This window comes from Astyanax mexicanus, chromosome 18 (assembly GCF_023375975.1).
Source record: "Astyanax mexicanus isolate ESR-SI-001 chromosome 18, AstMex3_surface, whole genome shotgun sequence".
Classification (NCBI taxonomy): domain Eukaryota; kingdom Metazoa; phylum Chordata; class Actinopteri; order Characiformes; family Acestrorhamphidae; genus Astyanax; species Astyanax mexicanus.
The window spans coordinates 24,021,402-24,041,610 of record NC_064425.1 but is presented as its reverse complement, the minus strand read 5'-3'; the positions used below and the strand labels follow the sequence as shown (position 1 = coordinate 24,041,610).

General features: G+C 36.5%; 2 protein-coding genes across 3 annotated transcripts in view; one reads left to right on the top strand and one right to left on the bottom strand.

Annotated features, from left to right (window-relative positions):
• arhgap35a (Rho GTPase activating protein 35a) overlaps window positions 1-5,136 on the bottom strand; it is a 143,112-nt gene extending 137,976 nt beyond the window's left edge. For both annotated transcript variants that reach the window (XM_007260897.4, XM_022686943.2), the window contains exon 1: window positions 4,360-5,136. The gene's annotated coding sequence lies outside the window, so the exon portion shown is untranslated. The remainder of the gene's footprint in view (window positions 1-4,359) is intronic.
• Window positions 5,137-7,632: 2,496 nt separating this feature from the next.
• Window positions 7,633-19,713, top strand: ap2s1 (adaptor related protein complex 2 subunit sigma 1). Its single transcript, XM_007260899.4, has 5 exons — window positions 7,633-7,803; window positions 10,204-10,353; window positions 10,910-11,023; window positions 14,038-14,097; window positions 16,787-19,713. Exons 1-5 carry the CDS (start codon window positions 7,801-7,803, stop codon window positions 16,886-16,888), a joined length of 429 nt encoding a protein of 142 aa, XP_007260961.1. The 5' UTR covers window positions 7,633-7,800; the 3' UTR covers window positions 16,889-19,713.
• The last annotated feature ends 496 nt before the right edge of the window (window positions 19,714-20,209 follow it).

The following is a 20,209-nucleotide window of genomic DNA, read 5'->3' as shown; positions in this document are numbered from 1 at the left end:
CAGACACGGTGGACAGGCTATTTACTGTTAAAGAAAAACATCAACAGAAAAGTCTGACTGGGCAGACATTCCATTCTCCCTTATCCCTCATTCCTGATTTGATAAACTTTTGACTGCATGACCTTAGCCGAGGAACATGGACTCGTTTTTGCTCTGTTAACTCTGGTCAACAAATTCCTCAAACTCTTTGACGTGCAAAAACTCCTCAGGGCTCTCGATATTCAGGCCTCCGTGGATGTAAAGCTGCAGGAATGCCAGTAAAACACAGACATTATGCAGCCCTAAAAACTAAATCTAAATAATACAAATGCTTACAAGAGGACATACAGCATGTGTCTCTATGCATCAACTCAATCACTAGGCATTTTAGGCCAAACACACACTACTGATTAACACTTAACATCCAGTTTAAAGGTAACAGGAAATCTCATGCTTTAAACATTAAACACTAACTTTATAACCATCACCCATCCACTTCTAGCCTAATATGTAACATGATATATGGAGTGTGCCCCAACTTGTTTAAGGCACAGTAGATGACTCGTGAATGTTTTATCCCCAAAAGTAATAGAGTGTGGCTTGCTCAAGTCAAAATATTAAACAGAAAACATGTTTTATGATTTTGACTCAAACCCAAGTCAACAAACAGACAAAACAGTCACAACAGTTGTAAGAAGTGACCCGAGATACCTTCTTAATGTAAATGCTTAAACGGATATGGTTAGAATGACTGTTATGCTCCTCGTTCAATGCTTAAAAGGAGATGTACACATAAAATTAATATTTATTACATTATCTCTAAGCCAGGGGTCTCAAAGTAGCGGCCCGCGGGCCACATGCGGCCCGCGACGCGGTTTCATACGGCCCCTCACGGGTTAACAAAATAAACATACATCTGGCCCGCAATTCAATTTAATTATTTATGCTTTATTATGTTCGTTTTCATATTTTATCTTAACTTGTATTTTGGTGTGTGTGTGGTTTTTTTTTTTTTTTTGCTTACGCTGCGTTGCCTGCTTTAGTAGTCTTCAGTAGCCTTCAACAGTCTAACCTTGCAGCCGTGGTGTGTCCACTAAACTCCGTAGTTATAAACATCCTGAGGTTAGCAGCGCGATAACTGACCTGTTTATAATGTAATCCCAGCAGTGCCTCCGTGACGCTGCTCTAAACTGCTGCTGTTAGCTGCTTGGGCTGAAAGATGAACTGTAGAGAGCTGTATTATCCGGTTAGTGGGGTTATTTTATTTCATACACAGAAGAACTTACAAATTTTTAACAACGCTCCAGACTGGCTCAGCTGAGCCCTGTAGCCCGTGGCTGGGCTGCAGCTCTGACTAAGCAAAGACTGCGGGCTTGTGGTGCTGCAGCTGCAGCTCCGACTAGTGGTTGGATGAGGAACTGCTAAATCTGAGGAAATGCTAAATCTGTCACAGCTCACAATTTTTGATTTTATATTTATTAAGCCTTATTTCAGTATCAAACGTTTTGATCAAAGTTAATATAACTTATAAATTAAAAGGATTTATGTTAATAGAGCAACAAGCAACCATTTTTCCATGCAACTGTAATATTTGATTGAATAAATAGTATATTGAGAGTTATTTAACATTAAGGAGTAATTACATTCATTTTGTATTACATCTGGTTACATTTTCTTATATTTATAAGTTACATCTGGCCCTCAGAGGACAGCCAATATGCCAATGTGGCCCTCGGCAAAAATGAGTTTGAGACCCCTGCTCTAAGCCATTTTAAACAAGCCAAGACATATTTGGTGCCTGACATTTGCTGATTTAGCTTTTTTGCAAGGAAGCTACCAGCTGAATGCAGAAAATGCATTCTCAGAAAATGCATAAAGTCTTCTCAGTGACTTTAAACCTTTACATTTATTATCTTCAGTGTCAATTTGATCCCAGCCAATGCTTAATATCTTTAAAGTAAATAAAATACATTTAAGGAGGACAACCACTTAAACATATTAAACAATGTTATACAGACTTCAGTTTTTGAATCAGTTTCTCTGATTTAATCACAGTTTTCATGCACATCGGCATGTTTTCCTCCACTAGTCTTACACACTGCTTTTGAATAATTTTTGCCACTCCTGGTGCAAAAATGTATGGACTTTGATCATTCTTTTTCTAGTGGTCCTGGGTGTGTTATTTTAACTGGTCAGTTTTAACCCTCGCTGTTGTTTAGATTGATTTTTTTGTGTGGATAATTATGACTTGCAATTTTATAATTGTCAAACTTTCAAACTTCAATAGGGAGGGTTAATAGATGTGAAGTAAGTATGCTTAAAAAAAGTTTCAGTCAAAAAATGTTTCATGAAAAAAGCCAGAGGTTTTGATAAATACAGCTACAGTGCTACCTTATTTAGAACAACACAGCACAGCACACTGACTGACTAAAACCCTATAAAAAAGGCTAAAGCTTGCTGTGTACCCATGTACCACTTAATGCTTAACAGAATGGCACAGTTTGTTTACAGAGTGAGTGTGTTTGTCGATAGGCCAAATCTTTTCAGGCATATTTTTTACTTTGGTGTGCTGAACTGATGACCCAGTGGTGAGAAACATGCCATGAGCTGCTACGAGGCCTGACACAGCCAGGAAAAGGCTCATGTTTTCTCCCTTAAGCCCTTATTTTCATATTTTGGGAACTCCACAAACGTACAGTTTTTGCCAACATCATTTCTTTGTACAGCAACCTCAGCCACACCAACACCAGCATGTCATAAGCTGTAGCTGAGATGAGGAGCAGGGCTGGTTTCTTGTCCACAGACGGGCACAGTTTCAGCTAGGCCAGATCTGCTAGGGCTTGGTAGGGTGTATACAATATGACAATATTTTTATTGAGTCACGATGGGAGTATGTATGTAGTCAGTATGGGAGGGTATTTGGAGAGCAGGTTTTGAAATATATGCTGCCATTACTAGATATTGTGAAAAAGGTCTTTAAATATCATGTTACAGTGTTTGTTAAGTTCCATTTCGACCACCCCTAAGACTTGGTGTTGCCTAATGTAGAAGGCATTAGTTTGGGTTTGATTTTGTATTTTTTGGCCACCTTCCCCTTTTTTCTGTTGTATGTTTGTTTGTTTGTTTTCGCCATCAGTATCTTTATACATGATTATATCTGTGTGTACTTAACTACAGACCCTGGAGGGGTTGAGAAACCCAGACGATTTAAGAGGAAATACTGAGGCTGTTTAAGAAAAAAAAAAAAACACAACAATAGCTAAGACCATACTAGTCATTGGGTTCTATCCTTACTTACAGACACTCACCGCATGACAGCACTCATAGCTAGAAGTAGCATTCACAGTCCAAAAACATATATACAGCTGTGGGAGAAAATAAAGAGATCACTTAAAAATGATAAGCTTTTTTCCCAAATTAAAAACCTCTGTAATATAATCAAGAGGAAGATGGATGATCACAAGCCATCAAACCAAGCTGAACAGCTTGGATTTTGCACCAGGAGTAAAGGCATAAAAGTTATCCAAAAGCAGTGTGTAAGACTGGTGGAGGAGAACATGCCCAAAAAGCATGAAAACTGTGATTATAAACCAGGGTTAATTCTGAACTCTTAAAACTTAAAAAAATATATTAACTTGTTTTCTTCTTGTTTTATTTGAGGTCTGAAAGCTCTGCATCCTTTTTTGTTATTTCAGCCATTTCTAATTTTCTACATATAAATGCTCTAAATTACAATATTTTATTTGGAATTTGGGAGAAATGTTGTCTGTAGTTTACAGAATAAAACAACAATTTTCTTTTAACTCAAACATATACCTATAAATAGCAAAATTTGAGAAGCTGTTTCAAAAACTGTGGTCTCTTATTTTTTTCCAGAGCTGTATATTATATAATGCCCATGTCTATGTATATTTAAACTAGTTTAAGTGCTCAGTTGGAAAGGTTGATAATGTTTAAGAAAAAATTACAATAACAATAGCTAGGACTCTGATACTAGTGACTGGGCTTTACCCTTACTTTCAGACAGACAATCACCACATGACAGCAGCCATAGCTAGAAGTAGCTTTCACAGCCCAAAACATAACCTATACTGTATATATATATATATATATATATATATATATATATATATATATATATATTTTTTTTTTTTTTTTTTTAAAGCTTAAATAAAGCAAATATATAAATATAGATAGTACAGGGGCAGTGCCAGCCTCTAACACAAATATACTGTAACACACACAAAAACTAACTAGGTTCACTCCTTTGTGGATTTTGTGGAGCTACATGAAAAAAGACGTACTATAACCTCGGTTAGCTAAATTATTAGAGAAATAGAAATGAATTTATACTGAGAAAGAAATGGATATGGTACATACCATAGCATTCCTGTCCTCCTTCCTTCACCACTCTCTGCTTCACTCCTTTCTCTGGCTGGGCTGATCCTCAGCTCTCAGCTCACCAGCCAAACCAAAGCAGAGCAGCAGCAGCAGCAGAATAAAGAGAAGAAATGAAACAGTGCTCCAGTAGTCCCAGCACTCTCAATATCTCCCTTTTTTGGTCGCTGTCCGTTTTAAGCAAAAAAACTCTTCTTCCTCCAGTCAGCATTCCGTTTTTAAAAAGTTTTCAGCTCAATCTGCTGCCCGTGTTTCTGTTATCACAGCCCAAACACACAGACAATGAAGACGAGAGGAGAAAACACAGCTCTGAATGTCCAGCTCTCTCACTGTATTTCTGCCTGGAGAGAAATAAAGAAGGAAAGAAGGAAGGAAGGAAAGAAAGAAAGCAGGGGGGCGCTGAAAAAAGAGAAAAGGTGGTATCGCCGTGTCTTCAGTCCCTGGGTTCACCACGTTGTTTTTGACCACTTAGCTATTATTTCCTTTGTTGTGCTCCAAACATCCGGAGTTGCCCGTGTGTACCGGAGCGTCAGCAGCTGGAAGATGCAGTAATGTCAACTTAAAAAAAGCAAAGCGCGATTTTCTCCCCCAGACACGAAGAACGGGTTCGACACGGCGGCCGCTCACGAGCCCCTCTGTGTGTGTGTGCGTGTGGATGTGTGTGTGTAAGTGCGTTTTTTCAGCTTCCCAATAATGGCGGCTCTTCTCCCGTTCCCAGCCTCTCCTCCCTTCACTCCTTTACTCCGGGAGAACAGAGCCGAGCACAGCTCTCTACACAGCTCCACAGCGCCCGAACACACACACACACACACACACCATTACACTACATCCCACTGAGACATTAACACATTACAAATAAAAATAATAATACTGAACAATACAAATTAAATAATAAAAAATATTAAAATAATAATACAAATTATTTATATTATTAATACTGGTCAAATAATAGCTAAATATTAAATATTATTAAAACTGATAGACATTTCTAACAATTAAAATAAAAAGGTTTTATAAAAAAAAATAAGTTTTATATATATGTTTAAGATTAAGGAATGAAATAAAAACAAACGCAATTAAAACATTCTACATAAAGAATAAAGGATATTCTACATAAAAGCAGTCATTAAAAGTTTATAAAAACAGGTAATATAATAAAAAAAATACAGACAGAATTATTACAAATAATTTTATAAACAATTAAAATATTAATATTAACTTATACATATTAATAAATAATTTATCATCATCAAATCATTTTAGTAATTTTGTTATCATTTTGTATGTGTAGATATAGATATTTAATAATATATATAACTATATGAAGTATTATACACTTTTTAGGAGAAAGACAAAACTATTCACCTTTTTTATGTAAAAAAACGTACATTAAAGCAAAATTGCATACGTTTTTTGTTATTTGGGGATTTAGAGACTTTTCTGGAGAACCTTTAATGTGCTTACAAAAACCTTCATTTGAAGTTTAGATTTTTTTCTGTTTTTGTAAAGTTTTTTTTTTTTTTTTAAAGGTTGTTTGTATATATAAATGGGGCATATGGGGTAGTGGTGACTCAGAGGTTCAAACGCCAGATTATTAATGACAGGGTCATCAATGGCAGGTTCAATACTCCCCTTCGACAAGCTGCCAACTGTTGGGCCCCTGAACAAGACCCTTAACCCTCTCTGCTCTCCGGGTGACCACAGCGTGGAGTACATGTGCTCACCATATCATTTTATGTGTGTGTGTGTGTGTCTAGTGTCTATGTGTGCATTCCATCTTCTATCGATGGGTTACATCTGTGACCAACACAAGCACATTAAATATGGTTAAAATGAAAAAAAAATATATATATATATAAAAGACTAAACTTCTTCTAAACACATTTGTGGAAACTCATTAAGAGCACAGCTTCTGAGTATGTAAAGTATCAAGCTGAGTTCTTAACATCACAATACATTTCAACATTGTGGTTCACTGCATTACTGTGACATTTAATCCAGCTTCATTAACAGCAGAGATAGATAGAGTAATCAGTATGAATAAATCTAGCATTACAGCATTACATTACTAGCTCATAAAGCATCCTGCTGAGAACATACAGTCACAGGACCTTTAAAGCACTGAAGGAAGCGAGACTTAGATGTGAATTATGGGCACCGTATGAGTCACACAGCTCTGAGATCACAGACATCAAGCACTGAAAACCCATTCCAAAACAGCAGATCCTACAAAAACACCACTGCAGCAAAAACAAGACGTTATGAGCAGCCGCTGCTCCAACTTCATGTTTGCAGCTGAAATATTTCTTATTCCCAAGAGCTTCTGCATTTTTCTCTCTCACAGTTGTGCAATCAGAAACCCCAACTCCCCATTTACTGTCTGGACCATGACCAGCAGTATAAACAAGATAATCTCTCTACCTGCAAAAACAAACAGAAAAACTGAGGGGGTTGACTAAAGGTGTATATTTATTATTATTTATGTTTTTTATTATTATTAGTTTGCTTATTGTACCATTCTCATGTCATGTCATTCTGAAATCTGTCAATTATTTTAATGACAGGACCCCCTGTATATACATTACTGGCCAAATGTTTTAGAACACCGCTATTTTTTTTTTGTCCAGTAGCAAGGCTTTATGGCCTAGACAAGCTCCTTTTTTATTTTCCCATCTGGGATTGTGGAGGACAACCCTTTTTTTATTTTACTACGTAATTTTATATGTGTCCCTCTAATTGTTTTCATGTCGTTTATATGAATATACAATGTAGAAAATTAATTAAATAAAGAAATATGTAGAAACATGTAATGAGAGTGTGTTTATATATAAAGCAGCTAAATTAATTGACCATAATAGATAATTAATCATTAATTTGTAAGTTGTTGTTGATAGCTTTAATAGACAGAAATAATACTAGACATCCACGAGAACAGAGAAAATGACACAACAATAAATAATAATATATGATTTAAAAATATATTTTATGACATTTTATTTTTCTTGGCATTGTTCATTCATTAAAAAAGTAATTTGCCATTTACATTGTTAAATGCTCACTGGAAAAAAAAAAAGATTTTAAATATTTTTTTACGTAAAAATGAAAACTCACATGATCCTACGTAATCTCTGCGTCACTCAATTTAACGCACATGCTTCGATGCGAGACGGTACTTGTAGTTTATAATCAAACTCCCCCGCTTTCACTGCTGTACTCTGACCGTGTTTAGAAAACTACATTGCCCATGATTCTGGAGCGTCCTTTTCCTGTAGTACCGTAGGCAGGAAAATAAGGAGCAGCCCGTAGAGATCTTCTTATTTTAATTATATGTTTGAGTTTAGATGTTCCCGGAGCTTCATTAGAAACATTTATTCATAACCGTCCGCTCAGTGATTCCTCACCTGTCTCTATATCTGCAGCGCGATGGTGAGTCTGATATGGACTGTGTTTATTCGGTAGTATTAACGCTAGTTGCCGGATATCTGACATTAGCTACAGCTAGCTAACTAGCTATACTGCTAATATACTAGCTAATGTATCTTAACGCAGTGGTATATCAGATTAAACATAAAGCTGGGTAAGGTCTATAAGCTTTTTACAACTAAGGCGATCACTGTTCACATGAACCAGTAGCAAACAAAATGCCGAGCATGATATTTTTGGTTTAATAATGACTGAATCTCTGTTAGCACACGTAGCTACAAGATTGCTAGCTAAGCTAGCAAGATAGATTTAGCTAGATAACGTTAACTGTAACTAGGGTAGCTATCTAGCTAGCGTTGACTAGTTTAACTAACGTTATTGCTCAGTAACAGGTTTGTAGTTATGTTAGTTCTCCAGTATGTTTTGGTTAAATTACTTTTTCATATTGTTTCCATGTTTATCTGTAAATAGTAGCTTAATATGTGCATTGAATGGCCTAGCTAGTTTAGCTAACCTAGTTAATGCTTGGTAACTTATTTCTTGCATGATGTGTGTGTTGTAACGCTTTATTGCGTATTGGCTAACTAGCTAGGTTATCTGTAAAATATGTGTGGTGTATTTAAATCAGTTGTACTTTTACTGCTAAAGTAAAGTACCGCCAGAGCCAAATTCCTAGTGTGCCAGCATATAACCTAGCTAGATAGATGTAGCTAGGGTAGCTAGTTATATAAGCTTACATTAATACACATTAACCTGTAACTTAAGTGACAGATTTGACACAGTATGTTTTCCAGTATGATTGGTTTAAATGACTTTCCGTCTTGTATTTGTGTCTATAAGTAGTACAATGAACATTGAATGGCCTAGGTTATTATTTATTCGTTGAAGTGTTTATTGTAGCTTTATTGTGTCTTAGCTATGTGCTATGTGTAAATTAGTTGTATATTGCTCCTTATTTGAGACACCAATGGCGAGAAGCAAATTTCTCATGTTTCAACAACATACAGCTCTGGAACACATTAAGAGACCACTTCAGTTTGTGAATCAGTTCCTCTGATTGCTATGTGTAGGTATATGTCTGAGTAAAATGAACATTGTTATTTTATTAAACAACGGACAACATTTCTTCCAAATTCCAAATAAAAATATTGTAATTTAGAGCATTTATTTGCAGAAAATGAGAAATGGCTGAAATAAAAATAAAGATGCAGAGCTTTCAGACCTCAAATAATGCAAAGAAAACAAGTTCATATTCATAAAGTTTTAAGAGTTCAGAAATCAATATTTGGTGCAATAACCCACAGTTTTCATGCATATTGGCATGTTCTCCTCCACCAGTCTTACATACTGCTTTTAGATAACTTAATGCCACTTCTTGTGCAAAAATTTAAGCAGTTCAGCTTGGTTTAATTGATTGTGATTGTCCATCTTTCTCTTGATAACATTCCAGAGGTTTTTTAATTTGGTAAAATCAAATTTAAAAAACTCATCATTTTTAAGTGCTCTTTCATTTTTCCCAGAGCTGTATCAATATTTTATTGTGGCATCATCATATTCATCATGATAAATGTTCTTATCACATTGACAATAAGCATATAGAGGGTATCATCAGTACTTATTGAACACTGGCCCAACTCTACAGCCATTTCAGTACCGAGAATGTAAAAGAAAAATACAAATAAAATACTGTTTAATTGGATGAAGTGCTGACAGAATGTGATATAAAATAACTGTTGTTCATTAAAATGCATTTAAATAGCAGAATCTAATATTATTAATATATTTATTATTTTATGTAAATTGTGTTATATTAAATAGCAGTCTTCTGTAAGGACCAGTTAGCTAAATATATGCAAAACCAAATTTTTAGGAGACACTTTTCATCTAATCGTTTGCACACAGTAGCTCGCTTTGAAAGCTAACATATATGGCAGATAAATGTTACATTTGTTTCTAAAGTTATACTGGGGAATCTGGTCTCTCTGTTATAATGCTATAATGCTCCTCGCTTTTGGAATTCTCTCCCTGACCGTCAGAGCGCTCCACAGTCGAGAAGGAGCTTAAAAAAAATGGACCAAAAATTCTTCTTTTAAGCGGAACGTATGATTGTTGATGCTCTAATAAAGTAAATAGATGCTTTATTGTAGTTTTTAGATTTTATAATGATGTTTTTATAATGATTCTTCTGCGATGTAGCACTTTTGAGATTGGTGTAAATGTAAAGTGCGTTCCAAATAAAATTTATGAAGTTTTGCGTCCTGGCGGAGATATTCCTGGGATACTCTTCCTGTGTATAGGCAAGCATTATCCTGCTGAAAAATAGCAGTCGGAAGCCCTTTCAATGTGCTGAAACACAATGACCTGCACAAAAGCCCTGCAATTCATTTCCTTTCCTCTTCGCAGATTCGCTTCATCCTCATCCAGAACCGAGCAGGGAAGACCAGACTGGCCAAGTGGTACATGCAGTTTGATGATGACGAGAAACAGAAGCTCATTGAGGAGGTGCATGCAGTGGTCACTGTCCGTGATGCCAAGCACACCAACTTTGTAGAGGTACACAGTTTCCTGTTAACTGCTTTAGCCTGTTTTTCCCTTAGTTTGTTCATGTTCTTCTAGATTCAACTGCAACAGTATAGAGGAAAAAAAAGATAAATGGGTGTTAAGTCCATTTTATACCATTATGCAGGGTGTTTCCTTCATCATTTAAAATGGAAATGAACCGGCTTTCCGACATATATATTTATATATAAACATTAGCATTGAATATATTGAATATGGTGAGTTTTGGCTAATGAACCCTGAAGAGCTCTGCAGTTTTGTTCTCTAGAATAATGAAGTTTTTTCCAGTACTTTTGTGATGAGTAGGGGTGAAAATATTGTTTGTGATGCAGACAGTCCTCCAACACTAGAATCTGATCCCAATAATTACAGTAAACTCTCTATTAATGCACTTGATGCCAGGATAAAATGCTGAATGAGCTGATATCTCAAAACATACAGTGAGTGTATAAATAAGATGTCTTCTTAAAAAATAAGTGTAAATGTGCACATGGTTGAAGTAAGGGTCTCGTAATCTCATTTTTGTTTTTCTTTTCTTTCTATTCTACAGTTTAGGAACTTCAAGATCATTTACAGACGGTATGCTGGTTTGTACTTCTGTATTTGCGTGGACGTCACGGACAATAACCTGGCTTACCTGGAGGGTATTCATAACTTTGTGGAGGTAAACTTTTCAATCTAAAAATACTCCTCACTATATTGTTTAGATCTTCTTTATATATATAATTTTATATATATATATATATATATATATATATATATATATATATATATATATATATATATATATATATATATATATATATATATATATATATAAGAGATTTGTTACTGAGCACAACATTCATACTGATGTTATTAATTTTATTACTATCACTGCCCTTTTAATACTCTTCCACCATATATCTATCTCTGTTGCACAAAGCAAACTACCTTCCACTACCAGATCAGGAGCGTCCCTCGCTATCTTTAATAAACTTCTGAAGACAGAGCTCTTCAAAGAGCACTTACTCTCCTAACACCTCTAACAACCTAACTACTTTTTTTTTTCTAAAATTTTTCCCGTTTTCTCCCCAACTTACACTGCCAATTACCCGACCCACTCATTAGGACTCCCCCTATGCCCCAACGCACCAGGAGGGTGAAAACTAACACGTTTCCTCCGATACATGTGAAGTCAGCCACCACTTCTTTTCGAGCTGCTGCTGATGCAGTATTACCGAGCAGCCAGCGCGCTGGGAGGAAAGCGCAGCGACTCGGTTCCGATACATCAGCTCACATACGCCCTGTGCTGTGGACATCACCCTAGGAGTGATGTGGGGAGAGAGCCATCTACCCACCCAGAGGGAGCAGGGCCAATTTGGTCCCTCTGAGTGCCAGCAGCTTGATGGCAAAGCTGCATAAGCTGGGGTTCGAACCTGCGACCTCCTGCTCATAGTAGCAGTGCTTTAGAAACTAATTACATCTAACCTCATTCCCTTCTTCCCCTCCTTTCCTCCCCTATCCCTCTATTCTTCTTCGGCCTCCTTTTTTGCCTTGGACTTTTATGTCCCCTATTGCTAAAGTGTCCGCTAAACGCTAAGTAATATAATGTATTGACAGTTAAAATTCTGAGATCTGACATTTGTTTTTTGTTTATACAAGACACAAGTTCTTTATTTTATGTTACAAACTGGGTTCCTAACTGTTTCAAACTGTAATCTTGCATTTTGGTTGATCCACTATATTGCCAAAAGTATTTGATCACATATCCAAATAATTTCACTCAGGTTTCAATCACTCCCATTGCCAGAGGTGTATAAAACCAAGAAACTAAACATTTAAAGGAGATCTTAAAACTTGTAAAATGGACTTTGGGTGTAGTAAAACATGGTGAAGAGTACTAACCTTTGTGTAATTACCCACGCTGTTCTCCTGCAGCTTTCCAAGATCCAGTGATTTTGTGTATATATATATATATATATATATATATATATATATATATATATATATATATATATATATATAGAGAGAGAGAGAGAGAGAGAAGCTGCATAGCCTGCCTCCTGGCGTAGCAGCCAGCTGCTACAACCATGCACCCCCAGTGCATTTATTTGTACTGAGAAAGGTGTTTAATACACATTATACTAATTACAACTCGATACTCGATTTTTACCCGATTTTCACGCGGTTTGGTTTGTTATAAATGGCATGAGATGTACTAATAATTTAGGACTGTGTCACAAATTACAAATACCTGCTTTCATGCTGAAATACTTTGTATTATGCTCTTGTAACAAGGACAGACATATGGTATGCCACGATTCAAAAGTATAAATATAAGCAGCTTCACAGACTGACTGGCAGAAAATCCTATCGCAACAATGAATAACAATGAATATAAAATAGATTGACCCTGTTCAGCCCTATCAGTGTTAAATGTTAACTCGTTTCGAGTGCTGTATGAGGGACAGGCGGAATGTGGCAGTGAGGGATTCCAGTGCTTAGCAGTTCAAGAGCACTCTGACCTGGAATGCTGGGACTTCCTCTGTCCAGCACTGTACACAGCCCCCCTCCATATCAGCCTGGCCCCATAACTCGCTCCACACATAGTGACATGCTCAATATGATTGTGTAAAGGAAGTGAGTGTACAGTCCAGTGTCCAGCATGTTGCTCCTAAGAGGTCATCAGCTATTTGTTAACGTCACATTTGGGCTGAGAAGAACCTTTAACCTACTTTTTTTTTTAAGTTGAAAGTGTAAAATGTGTAGCAACTTTAAGAATGCTTAGAAGATTACATTAGTTATTATAATAAATTATTTTATTATATATATAATTATTTTATATAAGGAAAAAAATAAGTGGGTTATTTATCTGTTGTTTTCACCTGCATATGCAGTACTGTGCAGAAGTTATAGACACCTAAGCACATTATTTAAAACCATTTATCTGAGTAATTAGAGTTTTTGCATGTAAAATATTGATCAAATAATGACGAGTCATACTCTGTGAGCTGATCAGAGAATGCATATATTTGCACTGTTTTTATTGTTTGCACATTATAAACAAACTTGTGGATTTTACATAACCCTATTAGTTTGGTTAGTGAATCTTACTGAAGCTGAATAGCCCTTGAATTAGAACAACATTTGCAGAATTACAGTTAATAAGACTGTATTAACTGTATGTGTGTACAAGAATGTAACTTTGTTTCATAAAGATTTTTGGCAGCAGTTATTATAAATGTTAGATAACCCAAACCCTCCTAGTCTGTTATCAGAACAAGACATTATCCTAAAGCCATTTTTATTGCAGTATATTGTCATTGTTGCAATTTATTGCTCTCATCACTGACCTCGTGCGTAAAACCGCTATTGTGCCGAATGCTTTTCCTGGCGGGGGTGCTGAATTCGGCACCGTTGTTGTGCCTAAATCTGCACCCCCGCCATGAAAAGCACCCTCTCTCTGCAGTGCGTACAAACTGTCTTCTTATAAAAAAGCAGAGATGATTGCAAACTTTAGCAAACTTTAATTAAAAACACGCTCCTGAGAGGGGGTGCTTTTTATGGCGGGGGCAAATCCACCTATTTTGGTTCCTACAACAATGCATCCTAATCATGTTATGAGTTACTACAGAAAATATAATCCTTAATAGTCCTTACACTCTGTCTAAATGCTGTATTCTCACCTTTCTGCAGGTTTTGAACGAATATTTCCACAATGTCTGCGAGTTAGACTTGGTCTTCAATTTCTATAAGGTAAGTGTAACACATCTTGTGGCTCTGTCAGCTGTCATAACCTTTACAGAAGTGCCAGAGCAATTGTAGAGATGAATCCATAGCTGGAGATGGGATTAATAAGCACAAGAGGTAGAACAACGCAAGTTAGCCATGTAGGCTTCCAGTACCATGGCAACAGGTATTTCATGTATAATTACAACAATTGGACAATTAAGAGAGCATCGTTTTAGCATGGGGGAGGGTTGCTTTAAGGAAATATATAAGCAATTAAGAGTTGCTGCTGATAATTGTCTCCAGCTTCTCCGTTGCTAATTGCCTGATGTATTTTTAAATCCGCCTACTGAATGAATCTTAACAAAGTTGCGCCCACACTCACGACAGCAACAGCAGCAGCAGCAGCATTCTTTGTTAACTTCCCTAACAGAAGAAGAAAAAGAAAACAATGTGGGGAAATCAACCCATTCACACATAATTACCCTTTTCACATCTAACGAGGCAAGAGCCTAAACGGGTGCTTCATATGTTTTATTGTACAGACATCACTCACTGCTTCTGATATTATGAGCTTATGAGGAGATTTCTTATTAGATTAATAATATTTACAGCCCCATTGATACAATGTAATGTCTGTATAGTCTGTGTTCCTTTATTAGCTTTTGTTCTTTGCGTTGTTTGTGTTTTTCTGTTTGTGGACACCTCTCCTAATGAGTGCATATAGCTACCAATTGCTGTAGATGCAGATATCATCTAAATGAACACATACACACACCCTCACACACACACAGCTTGTCTAGTCCCTGTAGAGAAGTATTGCCTAAAGAATAGCTCTCTATGTAGAAGATAAACATGAACCTATTGGCACCATAGCAAATATTAGTGGTGGGCAAGAGGCAGAGTTAATATAATAATACAATAATTCAATATCAGTATGTATTATATGTATGGAGTGGGCGATATGGCCCTGAAGTAATATCACTTTATTTAATGGTATTTTTACGCGATAGCGATACTCTTGGCGATATGGAAAACACTGAATTAAAAAAATATTTTAAGAAAACACTACTGCAACAAAATTAAAATTACATTTTATTATTACATATGATATGATACGGTACACCCCTAACAGAGAGATTAAAAAATACAAGAATTTTCTCAGATATGTAACAGAAGTCAGTGATCCTGTCATGATACTAATAATGCACTCCAAATATCTCCATATATGTAGTATTAAAGTAAAATAAATGATATTGGACAGATGAAAAAAAAAGAAGTAGTATCCTAATGTGATAATTAGGGGTGGGTGATATGACACGATATTTCAGGGTATAATATTGTTCACGATATTCAAAAATGTTGGCGATATTATTGTGTACAATATAATAAGGCACACAAATTAATAAAGGGGATACGATTAACAAAATATATATATATATTTAGTATATGTTATTATATCAGCATCTGTCACTGACTAATGATGTTTACAAGGGCCGTTACATGAATTGCCAAAGTATATATATATTTTTTTATTTGTAGGTACAGACATTGTGAGTCTTTTTATACCCTTTTAACTTTTTCCCCATTTTATCACCTTTCAAACACAAAATTAAATTTATTTTATTAAGACTTATAGTGATAGACTGACACTAGGTAGCGCATAATTAGGAATGGAACAAATATTATACGGTGTATATGGTTTTTAAAATTTTAATCAAATAAAACAAATCTGTAAAGTGTGACATGCAAACATATTCAGCCCCCTTTACTCTAAAATCCCTAAAATAAATCGAGTGCAATCAACTGCCTTTATTCGTCACTTGATTAGTTAATAGAGTCCAGCTGTGTGTAATTTAATCTTAGTATAAATTTAAACACCTTTTCTGTTCTGGCCTCAGTGGTTTGTTTTGGAGAACACTAGTGAACAAACATCATCATGAAGACCAAGGAACTCACCAGACAGCTCAGAGATCAAGTTGTGGAGACGTTTAAAGCAGGGTTAGGTTATAAAAATATATCTTTCATAACCCATCCTCCAAATTGATGAAAAAAAAAAGTATTCTACAATTGCAAACCTACCAAGACATGGCCATGGTCCACCCAACCCAAACTGACAGATCCAGCAAGGAGAGCACTGGTCAGAGAAGCAGCCATGAGGACCACAGAATGCTCACAGACGATCTCCATCCAACCTGGCTGAGGTTGAAATATTTTGCAAAGAAGAATGGGCATAAATTTCAGTCTCTAGATGCACACCGCTGGTAGAGACAAACCCCAAAAGATTTGCAGCTGTAATTGCAGCAAAAGGTGGCTCTACTAAGTATTGATAATTCTACTTTACAATGATGTGCTACTTTTGTGTTTGTCCATCAATTAAATTTAATTTGGGAGAAATGTTGTCTGTAGTTTATAGAATAAAACAATAATGTTCTTTTTACTCAAACATAGCTATAAATAGCAAAATCAGAGCAACTGATTCAGAAACTGAAGTGGTCTCTTAATTTTTTTCCAGAGCTGTATGTATATTCCAATCCTTTTGTCCATATACAGCAGTGTACAGTACAGTATCTGACATGTAGGTTATAGCTTGCTGTTGATGATGCTCTCTCTCTCTCTCTCTCTCTCTCTCTCTCTCTCTCTCTCTCTCTCTCTCTCTCTCTCTCTCTCTCTCTCTCTCTCTCTCTCTCTCTCTCTCTCTCGTGTTGTGTCTCAGGTGTACACAGTGGTGGACGAGATGTTCTTGGCCGGAGAGATACGAGAAACCAGCCAGACGAAAGTCCTCAAGCAGCTCCTCATGCTGCAGTCGCTAGAATAGAGAGACGTTACAGGCATACGTCTTCACCCTCGGAGCAGGCGGCTTCACCTCCTCCTCCTCCACCTGAAAGCCAGTCATGTTGTTTCTGTGTATGGATGTTGTTGATTAAATATGTATACTAACATTTCAAGTTGTGCTATGGAAGATTTTAGGATTTTGAACATGTAGAGATAGGTGTCTTTAATTTAGAGGTGCTTTTCCACTGCATGGTACAATCACTACTTGACCTTATTTCACATTAGACAACTTTGGGTACCCAGTAAATGGAACCAGGTATGCTTTTTTTAGTACCTGTTCTCTTGTGGTTTCAGACCAGCTGAATAGGGATTATAATTTGTCATATAAAAAGTAATCGTCACTTTGTGCAACCCAAAAGGCCACAAAAAAAAAAAACGATAGTGACACGCCTTGGTTGGGGAAAGATAAACCAGGTATGAGGTACCAAAAATAGAAGAGTAGAGATTAGTAGTAAAGTCAAGTACTGTGGAGTAGTGTAGGTACCATACAGTGGAAAATCACCATAAGACAAATCCATAAGGACGGATGGAAATCTAGATAAATGCTTAATTCTGAATGTGGCACCTGTGCTCTTTACTGCCCAGTTACATGGTCTAGTTTGGTCTAATCGAGTCACATTCTGTAAAATTACAGAATACTTAATCAAGCAGTCCCTGTTTATTCATTTTACATGCTTTTGCTCTGTACAAAATCTTGCATAGTGTATCTTTTATGTTTTTGAATTCAAGTGGATGGGTCACAGATTGAAGCTGGACATTTTTCCCATTTTTTTTTTTTTATGAATTTGTTCAGGGTGGGCATATGTATTTTTGAGTGGCCTAAGTGGTTTATTATTGTTCACATATTCCCCAGGTTGTATTATCTCAATACATGTTGTATTGTATTCTCAATTCTGCCTCCAGAATTATGCAGTTCTAGAACAGCTGCCCCTAAAGCATGGTGCTGTTCCTCCATTCCTACTCTTCCCATAACACTAAAGCAGCAACTTAATGAACAGAAGCCACCTCAGCACTGGAAATGTGATCATCTGTCTCAACTAATTAAAATCTACACTACCTGCAATGTAGAACAATGTAGAAATGTAACTGGCGCTACATTAACTTTGTCTATTGTTTATTTGCTTATAGGTCTGTACTGTACACAGGTCAACCATAATATTAGCACTACTGACTGGTGAAGTGAGAAAAGTGAAAAACGTTAGCAAGCATAAAGATCTGAGTAAAAATAACAAGAACTAAAGTGTTGGGATAGATGACTGGACGGTCAGAACATCTCCAAAAATTGTCAGGTTAGACTTGTGGGGTTTCCCTGCTATGCAATTGTCAAAGAAAGAAGAATTTTAGCCCCTTTTGACCAATACAAGTCCATTTGGATATTTAAGAACCTTGGAGATTTTTTTTCAGTGAACCAGCCCACGTTTGCACCAGTTTTAGTTGAACACAGTAGATACATCACAGAATATGCCATCTACAGAACGAGTTGCACACTACTATTTTTCAGTTCCAGCTGAGAACAACCTTTTTGGGTTCCAGGAAAACCTATTTCTGTGGATGGATATGAGCAAGATGGTTTAAAATTGGGTGTGCCAACCAAAACAGACTACTTCAAGTTCCACGCTCATCAGTGAACCAGTGACCGTCTTTAAGACCCTACCTCAACTTAAAGGACATAAAAAGATCTGCTGTGGGTAAATGGTGATGCTTTGACGTTAGCAGCCAGAGTCTGAGAGAATTCTCTTGTTCTCTGTTGTTGAGATGTTGGCCTGCACAGATATCTGATAGCTGATTTATTGTAGCTGGGTATCCGTCACTTTCCTTCGAGCACATTGGCTGCCTAGTGATGCTGCATTAGTTGCAGTTGTAAAACAGGAGATACTTGTGGAGAACCTACTCAATAGACAGTAGTAGGCAGGTGGTGCTAATGTTATGGCTGGTCATGGTGTATACATTTCTCAAATCCACATAAGGCAACTTTTATATTCTTTATTAGACAAAAGTCATTCCTTTTTTATTATTATTATTAATCATGAAATCACTGGGTCTGTTAAGCAGAATCTCTCAGTGACAAGTCCATTTTTTTGTATCGTGTGTAATATACATTATATATATATAGAAACAATATGTATCATATATACTTAGATCATATAGTATATGAAACTAACAGCTTTTCATTCCATTAAACAAACCGTTCTGTCCTGTCTTTTTCCTTTGCTTTCTTCCAATCTTCTTGCCAATCATATCCCACTGTGCTGAGATCAGCTGCCACACTGGCTAAATGATCATCTAACAGGCCTAGAAGAAGTCAAGTTATTACCAGTTGCTGGGGTGTGTGTTGGCTGCGGTAACGAAGGCAGGCTCCAGGCTCAGAGGCCGAGCTTGTTTAGCCAGCAAGGCCGAACAGATCCGATGCCACTTAAAGGAGGAACACATGACAAAAGCCTGCATTTACTTTCATCTCCAACTTTTGTGGCACCGGTCCCTGTATTCTGGGTAGCGTAGCAACCGCTCAGCTCAGCCTTGAATCTCTTTTTTTTCCAGGGCTGGTTTTCAGGATACTGAGTTTCTGTGATTATAAACTAGATCTAAAACTGGTGTATTAAGCGTTAGTTTCATTAAGTACTGTTAAATTCTGTGTTTTTTTAATCTTTTGTTTTTTTCTTTTTGAAATATCCTATGAAATCTCTTATGCACTTGTCCCTGTGAGATGGCAGAAGGAAATGTGCCGTTTCCACTCGCTGTTTCCATTTGTATCAGTATGTAAACCCACCAACGTGAAACGAAGAAATAAAATTCCTCAAGTTATATGAATACGCTGATTTCTTTTTCTTGGCTCCAAGCTATGTATTTAATTCATTTCAATTAAGATGTGCATGATAAATCGGATGTGCTGAGAATAAGCCATTTTGTGGTCTCACAGGAAGAGCTACTATCCAGAACAGTGGGTCATTTTGTTGTACTGCAGCACCATCTAGTGGAAGAAGGGTGCAGCTACACCAGCAATCAATAAGGTCATCTAGGTCAGTCAATTATCTTATTTGAATGAACGCATGCAGTGAATCCCCTACTGACTTGTAAATAAGTCAAGAAGTGAGCTTGTTTACATGTGGTTCTCTTGAAAACGCCAATATTGCTAATAACACCACCATAGGGGCCAATAATTATTCTGTAAATGAGTCTGCTTCTGTGCATAAATAGAATAATGAATGCTGAATTTAAAGCAGTAAAAAAAAAGCTTGATCTTGCATTTATCAAACACTCTAAACTCTAAAGGTTTAATTTAGAAAGATCTGAGGCTTAATACTTG